Source organism: Babylonia areolata, chromosome 20, assembly GCF_041734735.1.
Source record: "Babylonia areolata isolate BAREFJ2019XMU chromosome 20, ASM4173473v1, whole genome shotgun sequence".
Lineage (NCBI taxonomy): Eukaryota > Metazoa > Mollusca > Gastropoda > Neogastropoda > Buccinidae > Babylonia > Babylonia areolata.
The window spans coordinates 30,741,465-30,762,239 of NC_134895.1; the positions used below are offsets into that span (position 1 = coordinate 30,741,465).

The window sequence follows — 20,775 nt, forward strand, 5'->3', positions numbered from 1 at the left end:
TTGCACTGGACATAATGAAGATGCACATCAGGCACCAACCAAGATACGTGACTGTCAGAGCCTTCTACTCTTGATGGATCAAGCTCTGAAATCACTAAGGCATCAGCTAGAACTGAAACATTCAAATCATCGCAAGAAACTCTGAATTTTCTTTGGCTGACACCATTGAAACATGACCCAAAAAACTTCATGCTGAATTACACAGATCAGGAGGATGGATGGATGAAGCTTAAAGTGCATACATGCTCTTTGCAGCAGCTTGTGACAAAGGAACTAAGCTGAGAAGACCAAGCAGTCATGTGCAAAACGCTGAAAAGAAAAATGGAGAACTTAACTGGAAGCAATACGAGCACAAGATGCCTGCAGAGATTTTGGTGCAGTCTTAGTGCAACACTCGCCCGAGGATTAAAGGGTTATGTGGGTTAATACCCAACTGTAAAAAAGACCAGTTACAGAGCATTGATCAAGAACCAACATTCTGGGAGGAGGCCCATCCTGTAGACATTATGACGCGTGCAGTGAAACAAGGAAGCTAAGCTGACTTCCCATTCATGAACCAGCATACAATCCAGTAGCCACATTGAACATCAGACGTACATGAAAAGTGAAAACATCCAAGTAGCGAGAGTGATAAATACAGTATCGAGTGTGGATGAGTGAGACAACGTGGCTACAGTCGGTCAGTTTAGACTGCATCTGAGAAAGCTGATTCGGACACAGAGATGGAGCCCCCATGAGGGTGGACGATGCTGGCGTTGAAGACAGATCATGAAGTGTATGCAGTAAAATGTGGAGTGAAACAAGCTATGTATGCAAGAGCTGTATGAAAGTCGAGTGGTTAAAAAAAGCAGGCAGATAGCAACTGACGACACCCATATTTTAGCAAAGTATTATGAGCTATTGCCATCAGGACGACGCTACAGAACTTTTAAGTTGAAATCCAGAGCTCTGAAGACTTTTATTCCACGTTCAATCCACCTTTTAAATTCTTGAGAACTCTCTGTGTGTGTGTGCGCGCGCGCACTCTCATGTGAGACGTGTGAAAGTCCGTGCATGATAGGCTGTACCTTGTTCTAGTTGTGGTGTGTGTGTGTGTGTGTGTGTGTGTGTGTGTGTGTGTGTGTGTTTACTGAGCTTAAAACGTGACAATTGGTTATAATGAATGTGCAATATGTAGGAAGAATAATATGCAATATGCAGGATGAATGTACAATGAATATGTCTGATGCTAACGTCCATATTCTAAATATATTTCTGTTTAATAATTACGATGTAATAATTAATTGCAATGTTTTTAAAAGCGAATATGTGAAATGCTTTTATTTGAAAACATATGTTTATTACTCTTGTTTGATCAAGTTATCTGCGTGTGTGGGGTGGGGTGGGGTGCGGTGCGGGTGTGTGCTGATTATCTGGTTGTGGTTTTCCGCAATTCATCTTTATTCTTATCCGTCTATTATAATCAATGTGCAGTATAGTAGGCTATGTTTATAATTATATTCAAATAATGTTTCTTAATTCTTTCTGTTTTTACATTAAGAATACTAGTTATTACCTGCAGTGTGTGGATGTATGTATGAAACGATGTATGTGATATTTTTTACATTTGTATCTTCGTAATATTTGTTGGGGCTGTTGTTGGCTTTTACAGTTATGGTCCCCATGTTGTTTACTTGTCTATGTTGTGATAATGCACCTGACCAAATTTCTCCAGGTGGAGATAATAAAGTTATTCTTATCTTATCTTAACACTGGCCTTCTCCCCCATTGTCATGCAGACTCCCAGATCAAGAGGCAATGGATGGTGAGTACTAAGAATGATGGCCTTGCCTCTACTACAGGTAAATTTGGGCTCAAGATCAACGCTAAGAAATCCAAAGCCACTGATGAGCCAGTCAAAAAATAGAAAAAAGATAAAGAGGATGTAAAAGAGTTTATTTTCCTTGGTTCAAAAATGGCAGTGGATGGTGATGCAGTTGCAGAAAGAAATAAAAGAACCTCCAAGGATGGGTAGACTTTTGTGTGAATGAGACATAATGGAAGACTGGCACCATCAGCACCAAAACCAAGATCTGACTGTTCAGGAGCAATCTTCTCAACTCTTGCATGGATCAGAGCTCTGGAAAGTCACTAAGGCATCAGCTAGAAACCTGAAACATTTCAAACTCATCGCCAATGCAGAACTCTGAATTTTCTTTGGCTGAACACCATCTGAAACACTGAACCCCAGAAAAGAACTTCCATGCTGAATCTCACCACCAAGATCAAGCAGAGGATGGCACTGGATAGAACGTCCTTAAAGTGCCACTACATGCTCTTTGAACAGCAGTCCTTTGCTGGACACCAAAAGGAAACAGAGCCTGAGAAAGACCAAGGCAGACATGGTGCAAAACAGCTGAAAAAGAACTAAAGGAGAACTCCAGAAACTGGGGGAAGCAAAGACAGCACAAGATTGCCTGCAGTGAAGATTTTGGGTGGCAGTCTTAAGTGCAACACCTCGCCCGGAGGATAAAGGGGTTTGCGTAGGGTTAACTACCCAACCTGTAAAAAAGACCAGTTACAGAAGCATTGATGACAAAGAACCAAAACATTCACCTGGGCAAGGAAGGGTCTCCATCCCTGAGACTTATGACGCGGTGCAGTGAAAGCCGAAAGGAAGCTTCAAGGCTGACTCCCCTTCTGACACCCAGGACAACAACGCGAGTAGCCACATGGAACATCAGGACGATACATGAAACAGGAAGAACCATCCAAGTAGCGAGAGAGATGAAAAACTACAAGATCGGAGTGCTAGGACTGAGTGAGACAACGTGGCTACAGTCAGGACAGATGAGACTTTCATCTGAAGAACAACTGCTGAATTCAGGACACACAGAGGATGGAGCCCCCCACACTGAGGGTGTGACCCTGATGCTGGCACCGGAGGCACAGAGGGCACTCATCAGCTGGGAACCTGTCAACTCCCGCATCATCACAGCCAAGTTTACCACCAAGAAGAATGACATCAGACTGAACATCATCCAATGCTATGCTCCCATCAATGATGCAGAAGAAGAGAAGAAAGATGACTTCTACCAACAACTACAGACAGTGATAGACAGAAGAGGAGCCAAAGACATAACCGTACTGATGGGAGATTTCAACACCAAGATCGGAATGGACAACACTGGCTATGAGGACACCATGGGGACACACGGACTGGGACAGATGAATGAGAATGATGAGTGTTTTGCAGACCTGTGTGACCTGAACCAGCTGGTGATAGGAAGAAGTATCTTCCCACACAAGCGCATCCACAAGGCCAAATGGAGATCCCCGAACCACGTCACGGAGAACCAGATCGACCACATCTGCATTAGCCGCAAGTTCAGGAGATCATGGCAGGATGTATAAGTGATGAGAGGAGCCGATGTGTCATCAGACCACCACCTTCTTACGACGACAGAGAGACTTCGTCTCAAGAGATTCACCAACGCCAACAACACACGGACATGGTACAATGTTGGACTGCTCAGAAACAAGGACACACAAGCAGCATTCCAGATTAGCCTTTCCAACAGGTTCCAGCCACTACAAGAGCTGACAGAAGATGGTGAGATGGACATCGCGACACAGTGGGAACACAGCAAGAAGCTCTGGCATGACACATGTGAAGAGGTCCTTGGCAAGAAGAAGACTCAGCATAAGGAATGGATCTCTGCTGACACCATCCACAAGCTGGAAATAAGGAAAGAGAAGAAACTTCGCTGAACACAAGCCAAACAAGAGCAACTAAGGCAAAGGCACAGGAAGAGTACGCAGCAGCGGACAGAGATGTAAAGAGGAGCATCAAGAAGGGCAAGAGGGACTACATCGATGACCTGGTCAGTCAAGCAGAGGCAGCAGCCAGACAGGGGAACCTGAAGGACCTGTTCCTGGTGACCGAGAAGCTGACGGGCAAGTTCCAGCAGACAGAGAAGCCAGTGAAGGATAACGGGAACCCACTGACAACAACCGAGGAACAGCTGAAACGATGGGCAGAACACTTCAGGAAGCTGCTGAACCGCCCCGCCCCTGACGCACCACCAGACATTCCACCCACAGAGACAGAACTGCCCATCAGCTGCGACAAACCCTCAAAGGCAGAGATCAAGAAGGCCATCATGACTCTGAGAATGGGAAGGCTGCAGGGCCGGACGAGATACCAGCAGAAGTCATCAAAGCAGACATGGAAACAGCTGTCAACATGCTATACAGCCTCTTCAGCAAGATCTGGGAGAAGAAGGAGGTACCGGCCCAGTGGAAAGAAGGAATCATCATCAAGCTGCCGAAGAAAGGAGACCTCAGGGACTGCAGCAACTACCGAGGGATCATGCTCCTGTCAACGCCAGGCAAGGTTCTCAACAGGGTGCGACCAGAAAGGATGAAAGAGGCCGTTGACCCCAAGCTCCGAGACCAGCAGGCAGGCTTCCGGTGGAACAAATCCTGTGCCGACCAGATTGCCAACCTGCGCATCATTGTGGAGCAGTCGCTGGAGTGGAACTCCCCCCTCTACATCAACTTCATAGATTATGAGAAGGCCTTCGACAGTGTGGACAGAGAGACGCTGTGGAAGCTGCTGAGGCACTACGGAGTCCCAGAGAAGATCATCTCCCTCATCCGGTGCACCTACCAGGACATGAACTGCAGGACTGCCCATGCAGGCCAGCTGTCCGAAGGTTTTGAGGTGAAGACCGGAGTTTGTCAGGGGTGCCTGCTGTCACCGTTCCTCTTCCTCCTGGTCATCGACTGGATCATGAAGACCACTACAACAGGCAGGAACAATGGTATACAGTGGACCACTCTGGACACAGCTGGACGATCTCGACTTCGCTGATGACTTGGCGCTCCTGTCACACAACCACAGCCAGATGCAGGACAAGACCACTCGCCTGGAGACCACGTCAGCCAGGACAGGGCTCAAGATCAACAAGAAGAAGACTGAGCTGATGAAGATCAACACCACTGCCAACACACCATTCACAGTCGGTGGTGAGCCCATCAGGGAGGTGGAGTCTTTCATCTACTTAGGAAGCGTGGTTGACTGACAGGGAGGCACGGACTGAGATGTTACAGCCAGAATTGGCAAGGCAAGAACAGCTTTCATCATGCTCAAGAACATCTGGGCATCAGGAGCAATCAGTATGAAAATCAAACTCCGCATCTTCAACTCCAGTGTGAAGTCAATTCTGCTCTACGGATGTGAGACATGGCGGACAACACAGACGATGCAGCAGAAGATTCAGACATTCTTCAACACATGTCTGAGGCACTCTACAAAATCTGATGGCAGGAGAAGATCCGAAACGAAGATCTGTGGGAGCGAGCAGGACAGGAACCAGTGGCCAAGCAGATACTGCGGAGGAAGTGGGGCTGGATCGGACACACCCTCAGGAAGCCAGCGTCCAGCATCACACGCCAAGCCCTGACCTGGAACCCGCAGGGAAAGAGGAAGAGAGGCCGGCCTCACAACAGCTGGAGGCGAGACACCGAGGCAGAGCTGAAGCAGCAAAGGACCAACTGGACTGGAATGGCCAGAACAGCCCAGAATAGAGTGAGATGGCGAGGGGTCGTCAATGGCCTATGCTCCACTGGGAGCGATGGGCATAATGTAACGTTAAGTGCAACAGGGCACGAAGTACAAAAGTAAGAAAGACCAGGAAAAAATTTACGCATACCAACAATCAACTTCTTACATGGGCTCTTTTGAAAATAAACTGATGAAGAGTCTATGAGCAGATTTGAGCATCCTTTTTTCCAGGTAGTTTTTAGGTTTAATTCTCTGTATGTCTTAGTCTTATTACCTGTCACACTGAGTGAAAGCACTAAACGGCAAAGGCTTGAAGTTGTGTGCCTTTGTCTCAACAAGAGTAACAGCACTTGTTTGTTGTTTGATACTTTTCTTTTTGGCTCTGCCTCATTTAGATTAAAAAAAAAAATCCTATCATACCTGTGCAAATGATGTTCTTGTTTTTGAAGTATAATACATACTGAAACATTGTAAATGGGTGCTGAATAAAAAACAAAGATTTACCAGCCGCCACGGCGAAGTGGTTAGCGTCACGGACTGACGGCTGGGAGGACGCGGGTTCGAATCCCAGCGGAGGTGGGTTTTTCGGCCTGTGGCCGGCTCCTACCCAGAGCTGAGTGTGCTGTGGGTTTAAATGGGGAGACTGGGACCACACAGTCGAGTGTCATCCACTTCAAGAATGCGTCTTTGGGTGTGTTGCTCTAATTACCTGACCAGCACTGCAAGTGTCTGTATCTCTCGGGCCTGGTTAATGCCAGGATATCATTATGACAGGAAACATGGAGTACAGCCTTGTCACACAGTCCCAAACCAAAACGGACCTCCATAGCATAATCGTCATCATCATCGTCATCCTCCTCCTCCTTCATCGTCATCAATATAAACAAAATAGTCTCAAAGTCGGTGGCCTTTCATGCCCTGCTCTCATGGTGACCTCAGTTTCGATACCCTTCCACTTCTGTGCTTGGGGTGAGTCCTGTCAATCTCGTCAGTGTCAGCAGATTCATGGGGGGCTGTTGTTTGAGGGGCATGGTGGCGGTCTCCACTCTGGGAGGGACGCTCACTCAGTCTGGCTCCGCGACTAAGCCATTATTGTCGTTAGTAGGGGGCTTAGTAGGTGGTGTCCTAAGTACGTTAAAACAGAACAGGCACCACTGAACACCACCGAAGTGACTCAGCAGCAGTGCAGGGTCTCCTCTGGTGTGTGGCCTCCTGGCGACCTAACATTGATGGTTCCCTGTGGACTGCCGACGCTGGAACTGCAACGGACGAACCTGGGTGTGGCCGTGTATGGGGGAATCTAAATGAGTGGCGTGGGAGTAATGCCACTGAAACAGTGCAGATGGGGCAGCAAAAAAAAACACAAAAAAACAAAGATTTCTTAAAACACCAACAACAAACCAACAAAAACCATTATGGCAGAGAGACAAATAAGATGACTGTGCCCACCGGAAGGATGTGGCCATAAGGACAATGACAATGAATCGTATTCCAGGATACAATGAAGATACAACCAGATGGATGAGATGACAATGACACCCATTCTTTATTTCACCAACATGATGAAGACATGAGAGACACACACACTCACCTGTTGGTGGTTTGGAAAGTTCTCCATGGCATCAAGTGTGACAGTGATCACCTCCATGAGGCAGGCCGGGTGGATCTTGGGGCCCACATCCCCTTTGGTCAGGTTGTACAGACAGGCGGTTGCTGCCATCTGCACTCCCAGCTGCCGGGGGTGTTTCTTCATGCCCGGCAACACCGCCTGAAGCATGTCATGTACCATGTTCACTGGGTCTAAAACAACTTGCAATGCCTGCAGATTTCGCTTTTATTTTCAAGTTTTTGATCAAGTCTGTGAAGTTTCTTCAGGTGTGTACAGCAAAATGGCACCTCACACAGTGTAAAACAAACCTCTTCAGGTGCAGGTGAACAATATACACTGACTGCTGACAGTATAAAACTATGGGTAACACAAGACTTCCAGTATAAAACTATGGGTAACACAAGACTTCCAGAGTTCTTCATTCAATCAGAGGAGCTTCGCTTTCTTAGTCATCGCTATGCTCAATGATCTTTGCAAGAATAAGTATAAAACAGCTTTCATACACACACGAGAGCGTAGCAAAGCATTAAGTGCACAATGCAGTGTGAAATGCTGTAAAGTTACAAAGCAAACTCCCTCTGCAAATTATGCTCCTACCCTGTCTATGCCATACGTGTTTGAAAGATGAAAGTTCTCCATCATCAATGTATAGTTTTTTACTTATCCCTGCTTTCAGGACATACTGATCATCTGAATAATTCAGATAAAAAAGATATTTCAACTCAGACACAGATTTTTTCTTAATTTCCTTTTTAACTGAATTCATCATCTGAATTTTCCTTAATTTTTTCTTTATTTTAGTGTTTCAATTTGCCACATATAATCAATAACCAAAATATCAAACTTAAACAAAAATGATGAGGCTTTTTTTCACGGTTCAAATGAATTGAAGAGAACAGTCATGAAAGTTGCCCTGTCCTCTCTTCGTTGTTGGGATCCTCTAAACTCTTAATGATGACAGACCCAAGACACTGAAAGGCAGAGGTTCTAGGTCTCCAAAGGATGAATGTATGTGGGACACCCAGGTATCACCCCCTCAAAACACTTTCTAAGCAACAATTCGGAAAATTTTCAGGAATATTTTCAAAAGTTTACCTACCCAAGGAAAAAGTCATAACCTTTTCTATTTGTGCAAATGACTCAGCTTATTGGTTCGCTCACCGCATGTTCACTGTATAAATGCATGGGACTGGCTTTGTCTATACTTCATCACAGGAGACTAGTAGTAGGAATCTGTAACCCAACCCATGTTCAGTGCACAATGTGTATCATTAATCTACTGTATAGCCGGCTTACAACAAGAAAACTGGTGGAAAATCAGCTTGCCAGAACAATTGACATTGGTGTAACATCAGAGCAAACTGTGACCAGATGTAACAAAATAACATGAAATCAGGACAGTTGGCATCACTGGAAATACCCAAAAGCATTGGGATCCCGCCTCCCAAAATACTGTTACTCGTCTAAGTAAGACTAAGAACTAAAAATTAAGTGAGTAAAAAGACAGTTTAAGAAAGTGCCACAAAGTAAGTATTGAAGGAAGAAAAATGATGATAATAATAATGATGATATGGACCAAGCTCTAAGCGCTTTACAAACATGGACTATGGAGTCATTTGCACAACAGGCTGCCTACCTGGGTAGATCCGACTGACCCTTTATCCACCAGGTGCCGTTACCATGATTCAAACATGGGACCCTTGGATTGAAAGTCCAACGCTTTAACCACTCAGCTATTGCGCCTAACACACTTACCTTGATGATGTCTTGCCTGGGTTCAGCAAGCCCTGAAGAAAAGCCAAACAGCTTGAACAAAGTCTTCTGCACAAACACTGGTCGCAAAACGTAGCGCCTCAAAGATTCCAGTATCTGCTTCACAGTTCCCTCTCCCGTCACCTGGTGTGTTACACAGACAAATGGGCACAATTCTACAGTCCACGATCAGGACATTGAAAAAAGAATTTTTATCATTTTATAATATTTATAATATACACGTTTTTTGTATGTGTCTAAACTGTCTTGCTGATCACTGCATTTCTCGAATTTCAATATCAGTCACACATGATTTATTTTCTCTTGAAGTAGATCATGATTTCTCTTGTCTGACCACATTAAGTTTAAGAACATTATCTATTATTACATCATTTTAGAAACCTACAAATTTCAACTCTGCAATGTTGTCATCAATAATTTGTCAACAGACATAACTATTAGACACAATTCTCTCAAATGTCTGTATTCAGCATCATACTGATCTACACTGATCTACTGAATAAAAATTGTGAGAGCACAGTGCCTTAAGTGCAGTGCTCCAGTCTTTGTTTCACAACAGACAATATATTCTACGATTCATAGAAAAGTCATGACAGCAATATCCATCTGTAAAATTTTCTTTGGTAAAAGATGAGGTTGAAGAAGAGGTCAAAGAAAAATCTGCTTGTTTGTTATCACCCAATCACACATTCAAATAAAAATGATAAACCATTATGAATGGCAGAACTGAACTAAATGCATTTGCTTATGCCTGTGAACAAAAACAATAAACATCCATTCCAATCCACACTGTTAGTTATGAAGATAACAAAATAAACTCACCCTCATGTCATCTCTCAGCTCAACTGCCTCGTCTGAAACCAGGCTGTATTCACATGCTTTGGTTAGAGCCAAGCCAAGGAAACGTAGTGACGGATGGCTTTCCAAGTACCTCCTGAAGGACAAACAAACAAACAATGAACATGACAAATAATTATATATTTATAGTTATCGCTGTGACAAGTGGTTAGCAGTGTGGACTGACGACTGGGAGGATGCAGATTCTCACTCCATCAGAGATTTTTCCCCCAAGCCACAATCGGCTACTATCCAGTGTTAAGTATACTACTGGCTCAGATAGGAAGACTGGGACAACACAGTTGAGGATCATCCACTTCATGTCTTTGGGAGAGTTACTCTTTTTTCCTGACCAACACTGCAGGTGTCTGTACCTCTCAGTCCTGGTTGATACTGGGTTATATCCAAAAAGTGTAGAGTTCAGCCTTGTTACATAGTCCCGAACTTGAATTTGAACCTCTGCAGCAGCAGTATCATAACCTTCAACCTTTCATTAATATTGAAAAAAAAAAAAAAAAAAAAGTCCCAGATTCTGTGGCCTTTCATACCCTGCACTCTTGGTGACCTCAGATTTGAACCCACTACACTTCCATACTTCAGAGGAATTCCTACCAAGCTTTCAAGGTCTCACTGTCAGCAGAATCATTTAGGAGTTGTCACTGGGGAGATGTGGTGGCAGTCTCTACTTTGGGAGCAACACTCATTCAGTCAGGCTCTAGGACTCTGTGACTGTTGTCAACAGTAGGGGATTGGTATTATTTTGAGTTCGCTGACCTTGATAGGGATTGTGGAAACAAGCTAAGTGAACAGTTTCTTCTCAACTACACATACATGTATAGCTATACAGCACAAAAAGGGTTTACATGTCAGACATATTACAAAAGGTACTTATTAAAAATCTCCCTAAAAAATTCAGTTCTTGTACTCTGGCATGGAGCATACATTCATTACATCACAATCCATTTAGTCACTATATCTAATGTTATCTGTGTTTCTTTCTTCTAATATAATCCTTTTAAATCTTACCCATTTATTTCCCTTTCTGTTGTCTTCAGACTCCACAACTCACCTCACTGACTTTTAATAATTATAATTTTTGTACATTTCATATCACACAAGATCTGTCTTCCAAGAACTGAAGAAGTATTCTGACAAAGACAACAGAAGCCTTCTAAACAGTCAATTAGAACATCTTTCCCATGAATGTGTCATTTAATTTAACTACAAATTGAATAAGAGTCAAACTATAATTTCTTTCTTGCAGGGTCATATGAGTAGAATCTTATCAGCAAATTCAAAACAAGACAAAGGGGTATAAATTAAAAGAACGATAACTGATATAACATTATATGATACATTATATGTTATGCTAATTTGCCATTTAGAATGGAGGATGAAAAGTTGAGCAGGCAGGGACAGGAACATAACAAAGCATTTGATTTTCTTCTGTATGCCACACACACACACACACACACACACACACACATATATATATATATATATATATATATATATATATATGACAGATGATCCTGCTGCCAATGACCAGTTGCACAGTTACATAATTGGGTTCCTCAAAGCCAAAGCCAGATTTTGAGCATGATGTGACCATCACAGGTCTCTGAATAAAGGTTTTATCAATATTAACTGAATCTATCATCAAACCTTCAAAGGATTCATTTTTCAATCAAATAAAGTTTCCAACAAAAATCTAGTTTAAATCATAATCCTTAATTCAATAGCACAATAAAAAAAAGTCATAAATAAATTCCTTAACCAAAAGGGAAAAAAAAAAAAAAAAAAAAAAAAATCAACACAGTGAACAAACTTCAGCTTCAAGTTCGTTGAAATGACTGACAACTACTTCAAACAGTTGAAAGCAAATTATCAAAATGAATGTAATTTGCACTGGTGGTGGAATGTTATTAAAAAAAAAAAAAAAAAAAAAAAAAAAAAAATGTATTTGTATTTCTTTTTATCACAACAGATTTTTATGTGTGAAATTCGGGCTGCTCTCCCCAGGGAGAGCGCGTCGCTATACTACAGCGCCACCCATTTTTTCTGTGTTTTTTCCTGCATGCAGTTTTATTTGTTTTTCTTATTGAAGTGGATTTTTCTACAGAATTTTGCCAGGAACAACCCTTTTGTTGCTGTGAGTTCTTTTACGTGCGCTAAGTGCATGCTGCACATGGGACCTCGGTTTATTGTCTCATCCAAATGACTAGCGTCCAGACCACCACTCAAGGTCTAGTGGAGGGGGAGAAAATATCGGTGGCTGAGCCGTGATTCGAACCAGCGCGCTCAGATTCTCTCGCTTCCTAGGCGGACGCGTTACCTCTAGGCCATCACTCCACTCCAACATACAAAAAAACAAAACAAAATTTACAGAACAACCATTCATTGTCACTTTCTTCATTTTGAGTTGTACTGTAGTGAAACTGTGAATAATAAATACAAACTCTGCTACTGGTCCTGGAACAATACCCAGTTACACCCACTTCTCATCGACACCATGACGTGCTTCACCACATGAAAAATCTCACTGAGGAAATAAAATTAATTGAAATCATTTCTCACACAACTAACACCTGAGTGAATCAGCCCTCACCTTTGGACAAAATTCAATGGGTCTCAATTACAATCACCTAACATTTTTTCCTCTTTCCCCTTTAGAACAGTTTCTTTCAACATCAATCATTAACAGTAATATCATTTTCAAAATCAGGGTGAAATGTAATACAATTTTACAATAGTTACATCTTCTTGTTTTTCTTAACTTCTCCTCAATTTGAATATGATTTTTAAAATAACACAACAGAAAAGTGTAATATATGACAATCTTAATATAATTCATTATAACTCAATGTGATACACAATGTATCTACACATAACATTTTGTATGGAAACATGACATACACTAACACATTCACTGATGATTTTACTTCAAACTATCAAAATCAATCAGTCATAGACAAAGACTGCATCTAGTTAGGAAAGACTGCATCTGACCAAGTAAACTGTCAGGTGTATGCAGGACAACGTAATCACTAACAAAAAAATCCCAAAAAGAACAAAAGAAAAAACAACCGATAATAACACAGAAACTCTAAACAGGTTGCTGATTTTAACTGAAGTACACTGTTTCAGAGACAGAGTAGATTACAATATAAGGTAATCGAAGGTAAGATTAATCAATCAATCACAAAGCCACATCAATAAATTTATGAAGCATAATAAGATTTATGACAGCAATCCATCAATCAAACATCCAACTGTTAACCAACCAATCAATTATCATAACAACTGGTTCAATACTTTGCAGAATACATGTGGAACTTTCTGAATCACGAACTCTTGGTTCACTTGACATGTTCTTGCACAGAAAACAACATTATGATGGGTGTAAATTACCTTTAACTCACTAACATATGAACAACACGCAGAGTTACTACCCTTCAATATTTCTCAAATCAGAAGTAGAAAGAGCTGACAGATCTAGGTAAGGACTGCTTGAAAAACTCATCCCTGAATCTGACTCTTGAATCTCACTGAAAACATTAACTTTAGCTTTAAAATTCCATCAAGAAGAAATACTGCTTACAAAAGATAAAGAAACATACTCACACACACACGCAAACACACCTGATCATTCGTGACTCAGATACTTACACCAGAACTTTTTCAGACACCTCTTCTCTCCCAGAGATGTCCAGTGACCTCATCAATGGATGTGCCTTTGGTTGCTCCAGTAAGCTAGTGATCATGTACTGCTGAGTCTGCACTCTAACAAAGGCCTGACCAAGAGTGTCCGCTGACAGATCCAGCTGTCTCAACAGGTGCAGTTCACACAAAATGGACACTGTCTCACCGTTGGTGAGCACCAGATTGTACAGGGACAAGAATTTCAACCGATCCTTGCACTTTCTGAGAGGTGCAATGTCAGAGATGGGTGTGGAGGAGATGTCCAAGCTTTCTAAACAGGGAAGGTCCTCAGCAATGATTTCCAGTCCATGTTTGTTGAACTCTGTGGAACTTACATTCAGACTATGGAGGTTGCGGAGCTTGGAGAGGGCCACTACCACACAGAACTTGGCACTGTTCAGAAACGTGTTGTTGGAAACATTGAGCATGCGCAGGTTTGACAATGTCCACTCCCCCAGACACCCGATAACGTCGTTCACTGTAGCACCCTTCAGTCCCGTAATCTCCAGCTCTGATATGCGGTGAGTCTTCAACACACGCAGACCTTTTAACGTAACCTGAGCATTGTGAATGCTCACCCTCCGCAAGGTTGTGCACTCAGAGTCAAAGAGAGCAAGGGTTTCGTCATTGAGTTTGCCTTTCTCACACAATGCAGTGAGCAGCTGTTCTGAGAGGTCTGTATGAAAACAGGCATCAGCGTCTTTAAACACAAGTTTGTTTTGTTTGGCATCCAAACTCTGCAGGTCACAAAGGTCTGCCAAATTATCACAGATGAAGTCAACGCAACACTCCTGCAGGCTTACTGGCATGTCATACATCTTGATGTCTGTGTAGTTCTGAAACAGAATTAATCAGGGTAAATCTCAACAGTTATGAAGCTGCCAGTTAATGAATTATACCAGCAGCATTTCGTCATTGAGTTTGCCTTTCTCACACAATGCAGTGAGCAACTATATAAGCAATACTCAATTATACTGCCCAATAATGGCAATAAGAGTAATATATTATTATGGACAAAATACTTATACAGATAACTTGACCAGGCAGAAGAAATGGTATGGCAGAAATGCACAAAAAGGTATTTTAAAAAAAGAAGAAAAAAGAAGATGTGATAATTAGGAAAAGAAAACAAAACTATCAATAGAAAATCCTACAATTTTGTTGAAAGTACAATAATCACTGTACCATACTTAATATTATCTCTTTCTCCAGTGCATATGTTTTGCATGTGCGCAACTCCATGTGAGTGCACACACACAAGGTATTGTTAAAGTTCTATGACGTGTCTTTCTTTTTCTATTTCATAATCATTGTCTTTGCTTTTCTTACTTGATATTTTTAAGTTCCACTGCAGATGGTTAATATTCAAGTCATCAAAATTTAAATTCTGATCAATATCCATATTCCTTTTCTCAGTCTAACATATATGACCCTATGGATTCTTTTTTCTTTTTCTTTCGGAGCTTTCTGTAATATGTATAAACACTGCAACAGTTTGGGTTTTCCCGTATTAAACATCTTAGTTGGCATCCTCTCAGTTCTCTCCCTCTTCTTGTTTGGTTGCGTTGCGTTTAATTTCTACGTTACTTCGGTGGTCAAGGCGATTACTCATCATGCGACTAAATCCGACAATTTGCAGCAATAATCTTGCAGGCAAGTTCTGGCACAGTTTGCTAAAACTCAAAACAGGGACTTGTGGAGGGTGGAAGCACACTGAAATATTCTTCGCAAAAGCGTAGGAGGACGAGGACTGACAAGTCTTGTGTCTTGTCAACTCGGTCTGCTGCTGTGAACGGCGAAGTGATCAACCTAAAAACCGACAACTTTGATGGAAAATGGATCACTTACCGCAACACACCGCTCGAATATGCAAGGTGCTTATTTACTCGAGCCTCTTCACCAAACATCCCATCCAGTCGTTGTCAAAAAATTAAAACTGAACAATATCTTGGTCATTGACACGGAAAACATGCGCCACCATTTTCAGCAAGGGAAGTAATGCTAAAGCTGATGCATGCAAGTTCTCATTGCTGCTTCAAGACGTTCGATCTTGTTTCTGTCACACAGGTCCAGACCACTTTTCTTGGCTTTCATTTGCGATGCGCTCAAAAAAGAGGATAAATGTATGGGAGAGGATTATTTAACACATGTTTACACAACAGATGGGCTAGCTGTCAATGGGTCAGTGTTATATATATATATAGATAGATAGATAGATAGATATAACACAAAGTTAAAAACCAACGCCTATTTTGTTAAAAAAAAAAAAAAAAAAAAAAATATATATATATAGATCTATATGAATTTTCGCTGCCACCCTACAGCTTGGTCACAGACTACACTTATAACAGGTGACGTAATGCTATTTTTTTGGCGTCATCTTTCTGACCTTACATGACGTAAAGATATCATCTCTGGATCTGGATCTGTACGTCGCCGAACCAATTTTGATTATATTGCGACGGAAAAACATGGAGAGCACAGCATTATATATATATATATATATATATATATATATATATATTCCTTTAATTGTCTATGTACACATCACTCTTTGTCACACTCTCTCTCTTTCTCTGTATCTCAGTGATCGTGTGTAACCACCACCACCACAAACCAGACTGGTAACTCCACGAATTAGAGTTCACAATGAAAACCCATGGACGTCGCTTCTCAAGTTCAGTCCAACAAAAACTGTCCCAAGGTTACATATCCAGGACAGTTTTCTTCTTTTCAGCTCCTCCACTATGTTGACCTGCTCCAACGCTGTCACCTGTAAAAAGCTGAGGTTGTCGTCAGATGGGTGAGGGGTGGAAGAAACATGAGCAGCAACTGAACACTTAGTACCTTTCCTCAGTTTGCAGTCGCTTTTGTGGCTTGCCCATCTTTTCTTAAGATCGTAGGAGCATCCCCACATATTGTGCCTCCGGTGAAGTCTACAGGTCAATAGATAGACCAAGTCTGGTGCAGGAGAGGTGTTGGTAGATCTGCCAACGCCTTCCATCCCAAGGAGAAATGACATGGTCTGTGAAGTGGCCATGACTGCAGGTGTCACAGCGAGGTTCTTGACATTTGAAGAAGCCTCGGATGTTGTCAGGGCCATGAACCACAAACCGTCTGGGGACAGTGGGTTTGTACATACTGCCCAGGTTTCTGCGGCGTCTGTCTGCTGCAATTATCATTTGGGTTTTTTTTTGTTTTTTTTTTGTTTTGGTTGTTGGAAAATTCTTTGTTTTGGGGGTCAGCATAGAGTAAATGGGTGTTACGTCTGATGATTTCTGATTTGGAAGGGAATCGTGGATCAAATGTAGTGACCCAAGCCAGTTTCTTTGGTTTCTTTTTTCTGGTGGCAGTCAGCAGTTCTCTCCTGTCTCTTCTGGCACCTTTCACCAGATCAGATTTTGCCTTGTCATAATTCCAACCTGCCAAGGCAAAGTAGCGGGCATACTCAGCCATTCTACGCTCAAGCAGGTCGTCTTCACTGCATATCATGCGTAGTCTTGTCCCCACTCCTGTAATGAGGCCCTTGAACACTGAAGGAGGATGACAACTAGTGGAGGGAAGGTAAGCATGAGAACTCTTGGTGTACACATCAGTCACTATCTTTCCCTCAAGCACAGACAAGCCAATGTCAAGGTAAGATGCCGTTTTTCCACATGATACCGTCCACTGAATGTTTGGTGGGTTGAGAGACTGTATGTGATTTTCAAAGACTCCCACATGAGCAGGATCCGACAGGATAGTGATTCCATCATCCCTATACCTGCTCCAGTCCAAATGCCTGAATTCATCCTGCTCCTCTGATGGGATGAGGGATGAGAGAAGTGGTACAGGACAAGTGTCAACCAGCTTAGCATCAAGTTGCCCCATGAATACGTCCACATAATCACATGAATGTGGTGGTCCCATTGCCGTTCCATGGTTTGATGTAGCAAATGTGGTAGTCCCATCGTGCGATGTGTACTGACAGGCGTTGAAATCCAGTGAAATTTGTGAGCCTCATTAATGCATTGAGTTGGTAAATTCAATGGATTGGAGTACTTCTCTAACATCTGGCGAGCAGCGGGTATTCCCATTTTGTTGTTGACATTTGGGAATAGGTAAATAACATCACATACTGCGAAACAAGCGTTTTCTGGCAGTGGGGCTACTGCATGTGTCGTTGATGTAGAGTAGTTTAGTAAGAAATTCTTTGTTTTCCAACACTTAGTACTGTAAATGTGAGACCAGATGGGACATGGCTTGTTGCACAACTTTTGAGATATGTTGTGTAGGTGTACCACATCCAGATAACAAAAGACGTGTTGGGTAGGGCGGTGGTTTGTGTATTTTGATCAGGGGTTTGCAATGTACAGGTCTCGTTTCCTCGAGGCTGGTTACATATTTGACTATGACTTCTTCCAGATGTCCTTGGGACTTCCACTTATCTGCCCAGGTCTTAATAACTTTACAAGTGTTTTCGGTTGGGTTAACTGGAATAATGTCATAGTAATCAGGTTTTTTTTTTTTTTTTTAGTTCCTCAAGGATCAAACTGTTGTCTTTATCCAGTGGAGTGATGACAGTGTTGCCTGATTTGTCAGCAAACCTACATGAAACATTGTGAGTCACTGGTAGTCTCCTTAGTTCTCTAAGAGCATGCCGTTGTCCTGAGGTCTTGTTGTCTTTGATTATGCGTCTTTTGTCTCTGGCAATGAAGTCTGATGTGCACTTCTCAATGAATAACTCAAGGGTTGTGTTTGAGCGGGGTGCATGTCTCTTTGTTGTTTGATACCAAGGCCTCTTGATAAAGTCTCTGTGTCTTCATCTTGAGTTGAGATATTATCTCCCTGATCTGCATTTCCTTTCTGTTTTTCCTTCTGTTTGCGCAGCTTATGCCAGTGTAATCTTTCCGCCCAGTTGTGAGTTCCTATCAGGGCATCGCTAACATCCATGGGTTCCTTTGGTGTGGGAATAAAGGCATCAGGGAGACGGCAGACTGAAATTTGATCTGATGTGAGTTTGAAGTCATCAACTAGAATGATTGGGTCCAGAACTTTGAAGTCTTCTTCAGTGAAGATTTCATGTGGTGCAGAAGCCTTCTCTGTTCTTGATTTTCCTATTTTCTACCACACTGTTGGCGATGCGGCCTTGTTCTACGGGGTGGATTAGAATCTGCCTTTATATATATATATATATATATATATATATATATATATATATATATATATATATACATATATACGTCTCAGCTCTTATTTTTGTAGATCCACAACCAGGTTTGCATTTTTGGTGATGTCCATACGGTCTTGAGGGAAAGATTGGATGTTGTAATTACTTTTGTATTCTTGATTTGGTGATATTTATTTCAAATTCAGCATGTTTTCTCATTTGTCTAATCAGCTCATTTGTATGCTGAATACCTATGTCATAGTTTATCAACTCCCTGAAGTGGTTTAACTTTCTCTTCGCTTCAACTATAGCGGAACAAACTTCTTGGTAAACGGCATCCAGGGCTCTGGAGCTAGCAATGTGTAATATATCCTTAATTTCATTTATCAGTTCTGATTCGTTAGGTCTAAAAGCAAGATTGAACTGCAATCTTAAGCCATTGGGAATCATACTGTTCTTTCTTTCTACTGTGATCTAGGAATTCCTTTTTATGTTGTAATTTGCACATACTGACATAAGTTCTTCTCAGTTGCCAGTTGTGTGATGGCATTATTATTCCATTATGATTATATATATTCGGCGTTGGCCGGGGCCGTTATGGTATACACGGGAGTGGGGGTGGGGGCTTACAGGGTAGCCGGGGGGCATTTCAGAACTGAACGCATGAAGGGGGATATTTTGGCCGCTGAAAATGTCCGCGGCGGGGGACAACTGGTTATGAACAGCGAGAAAGTCACCAGGGGACATTTCCAGCGGTCATATTATGTTTCCGGTGTTGGGGGCAATCTGGGATAATACACCGGGTCCGATCTGGGTTCCGAGTCGGGCGAATTTCATATGCCTGCCTAGCTAATCAAGTCATGGGTAAATAAGCAAGTCTTAACCAGTAGGTATTTTGACGGATTTAACATAAGTTCTTATGGATAATGACCTGTTTTTCCGTTAGTCATTTTGTTAGAAGCTTCTAATCAGTGGAACTTGACGTTTAGCGGTATGCGTTTTATTGCATATATACTGATGACCTTTTTCCATGACAGCTTCGTCTAACAAACCTCAAATTTCTGTTGCGTAAGTTAACATATGTTTGATTTAAATCGGTATCAAACAATGTCCAGAACAGTGTAACTTGAAGTCAACAGATTTCAACTTTTTCATTGTTCTGAAAATTTCGATAACCCTTTTCCCCCGGTTTACTGCACTTTTTGACCAACATTTGGTAAACTTAACTGTTGAAAAATACATCCCAAGGTATTGATAACTACATTTAGTACTTTTACTTTTGTGTTACCATAAAACCATTTCCGAGTCTCATTTCGTGCTAAGTGCCCTCCCTTCCAAAAAACCATGACATTCGTTTCGTCAGTTAAAATTCACTGTCAGCTCTAACCTGTCAGCTTCCTGTTTTAGCATATTCAGTTGAATGCAAGTAGGATGATGTCATCAGCAAAAGGCATAAAAAACAGTTCAACAAAACCTGGTAACATGAGAGAAAGAGAGACCCATAGGCACACCACCTTATCCCTCCCTTCCACCCCCACCTCTGCTCCCCGCTAACCAAAACCTCTCCGCCTGCCCCCTCTTCCTCCCACATACTTATATTCACACGCCCTGAAGGCTCACAAAAGAACTAACGTCTCCAGACGATGAAAATGACCAGGGGGAGAGAACGGCAAACAGGGGGGAGGGCCGGGCAAGTGGGGCAGTACCACACTCTGACCTGTTGGAATCTTAGCGTCACGCAAACAAAGTTTGACAAGGAGAATGTACACAGTGTTATCCCCCTTGTCCCCTCCCCTCTCTGGGTATGGTCATTCTCCGATAAGAGAGAGGGAGATAGAGAGAGAGAGAGAGAGAGAGAGAGTCCACACTGCTCCTGTGCGTCAGCATTCCCAGACACCATGTCAGTGTCAACAGCTGGGTTGGTGGGCAGGCAGTGGGTGTATTTCTAAGCTTTATCAGTCACCTTCGTCTGCTAAAACCGTCTTCCTGCGAACAACGTACGTATTTCTGTGCAAGAAAAAGTCGTCGGGTAGTACATCAGCACCTTCGGTTATGGACAATGGACCGCTCTCTGATAGACCATAGACATACTTTACAGGCTATGAGAGTTTCTGCCGTCAACTTCACTTGAAGACAGGTAACCGTTGACCCAGTGAT

The 20,775-nt window shown here is 42.3% G+C and overlaps 1 protein-coding gene across 1 annotated transcript in view; it reads right to left on the reverse strand.

Moving 5' to 3' along the window:
- The window catches only part of LOC143295399 (protein zyg-11 homolog B-like), a 28,678-nt gene extending 13,229 nt beyond the window's left edge, over positions 1-15,449 (reverse strand). Inside the window, exons 1-5 of the mRNA XM_076607073.1 lie at positions 15,318-15,449; positions 13,437-14,305; positions 9,753-9,864; positions 8,913-9,053; positions 7,140-7,316 (exon numbers count right to left, since the gene is read on the reverse strand). Coding sequence (XP_076463188.1) covers positions 7,140-7,316; positions 8,913-9,053; positions 9,753-9,864; positions 13,437-14,287 — 1,281 coding nt within the window. The 5' untranslated portion in view covers positions 14,288-14,305; positions 15,318-15,449. The remainder of the gene's footprint in view (positions 1-7,139; positions 7,317-8,912; positions 9,054-9,752; positions 9,865-13,436; positions 14,306-15,317) is intronic.
- Between the last annotated feature and the right edge of the window lie 5,326 nt (positions 15,450-20,775).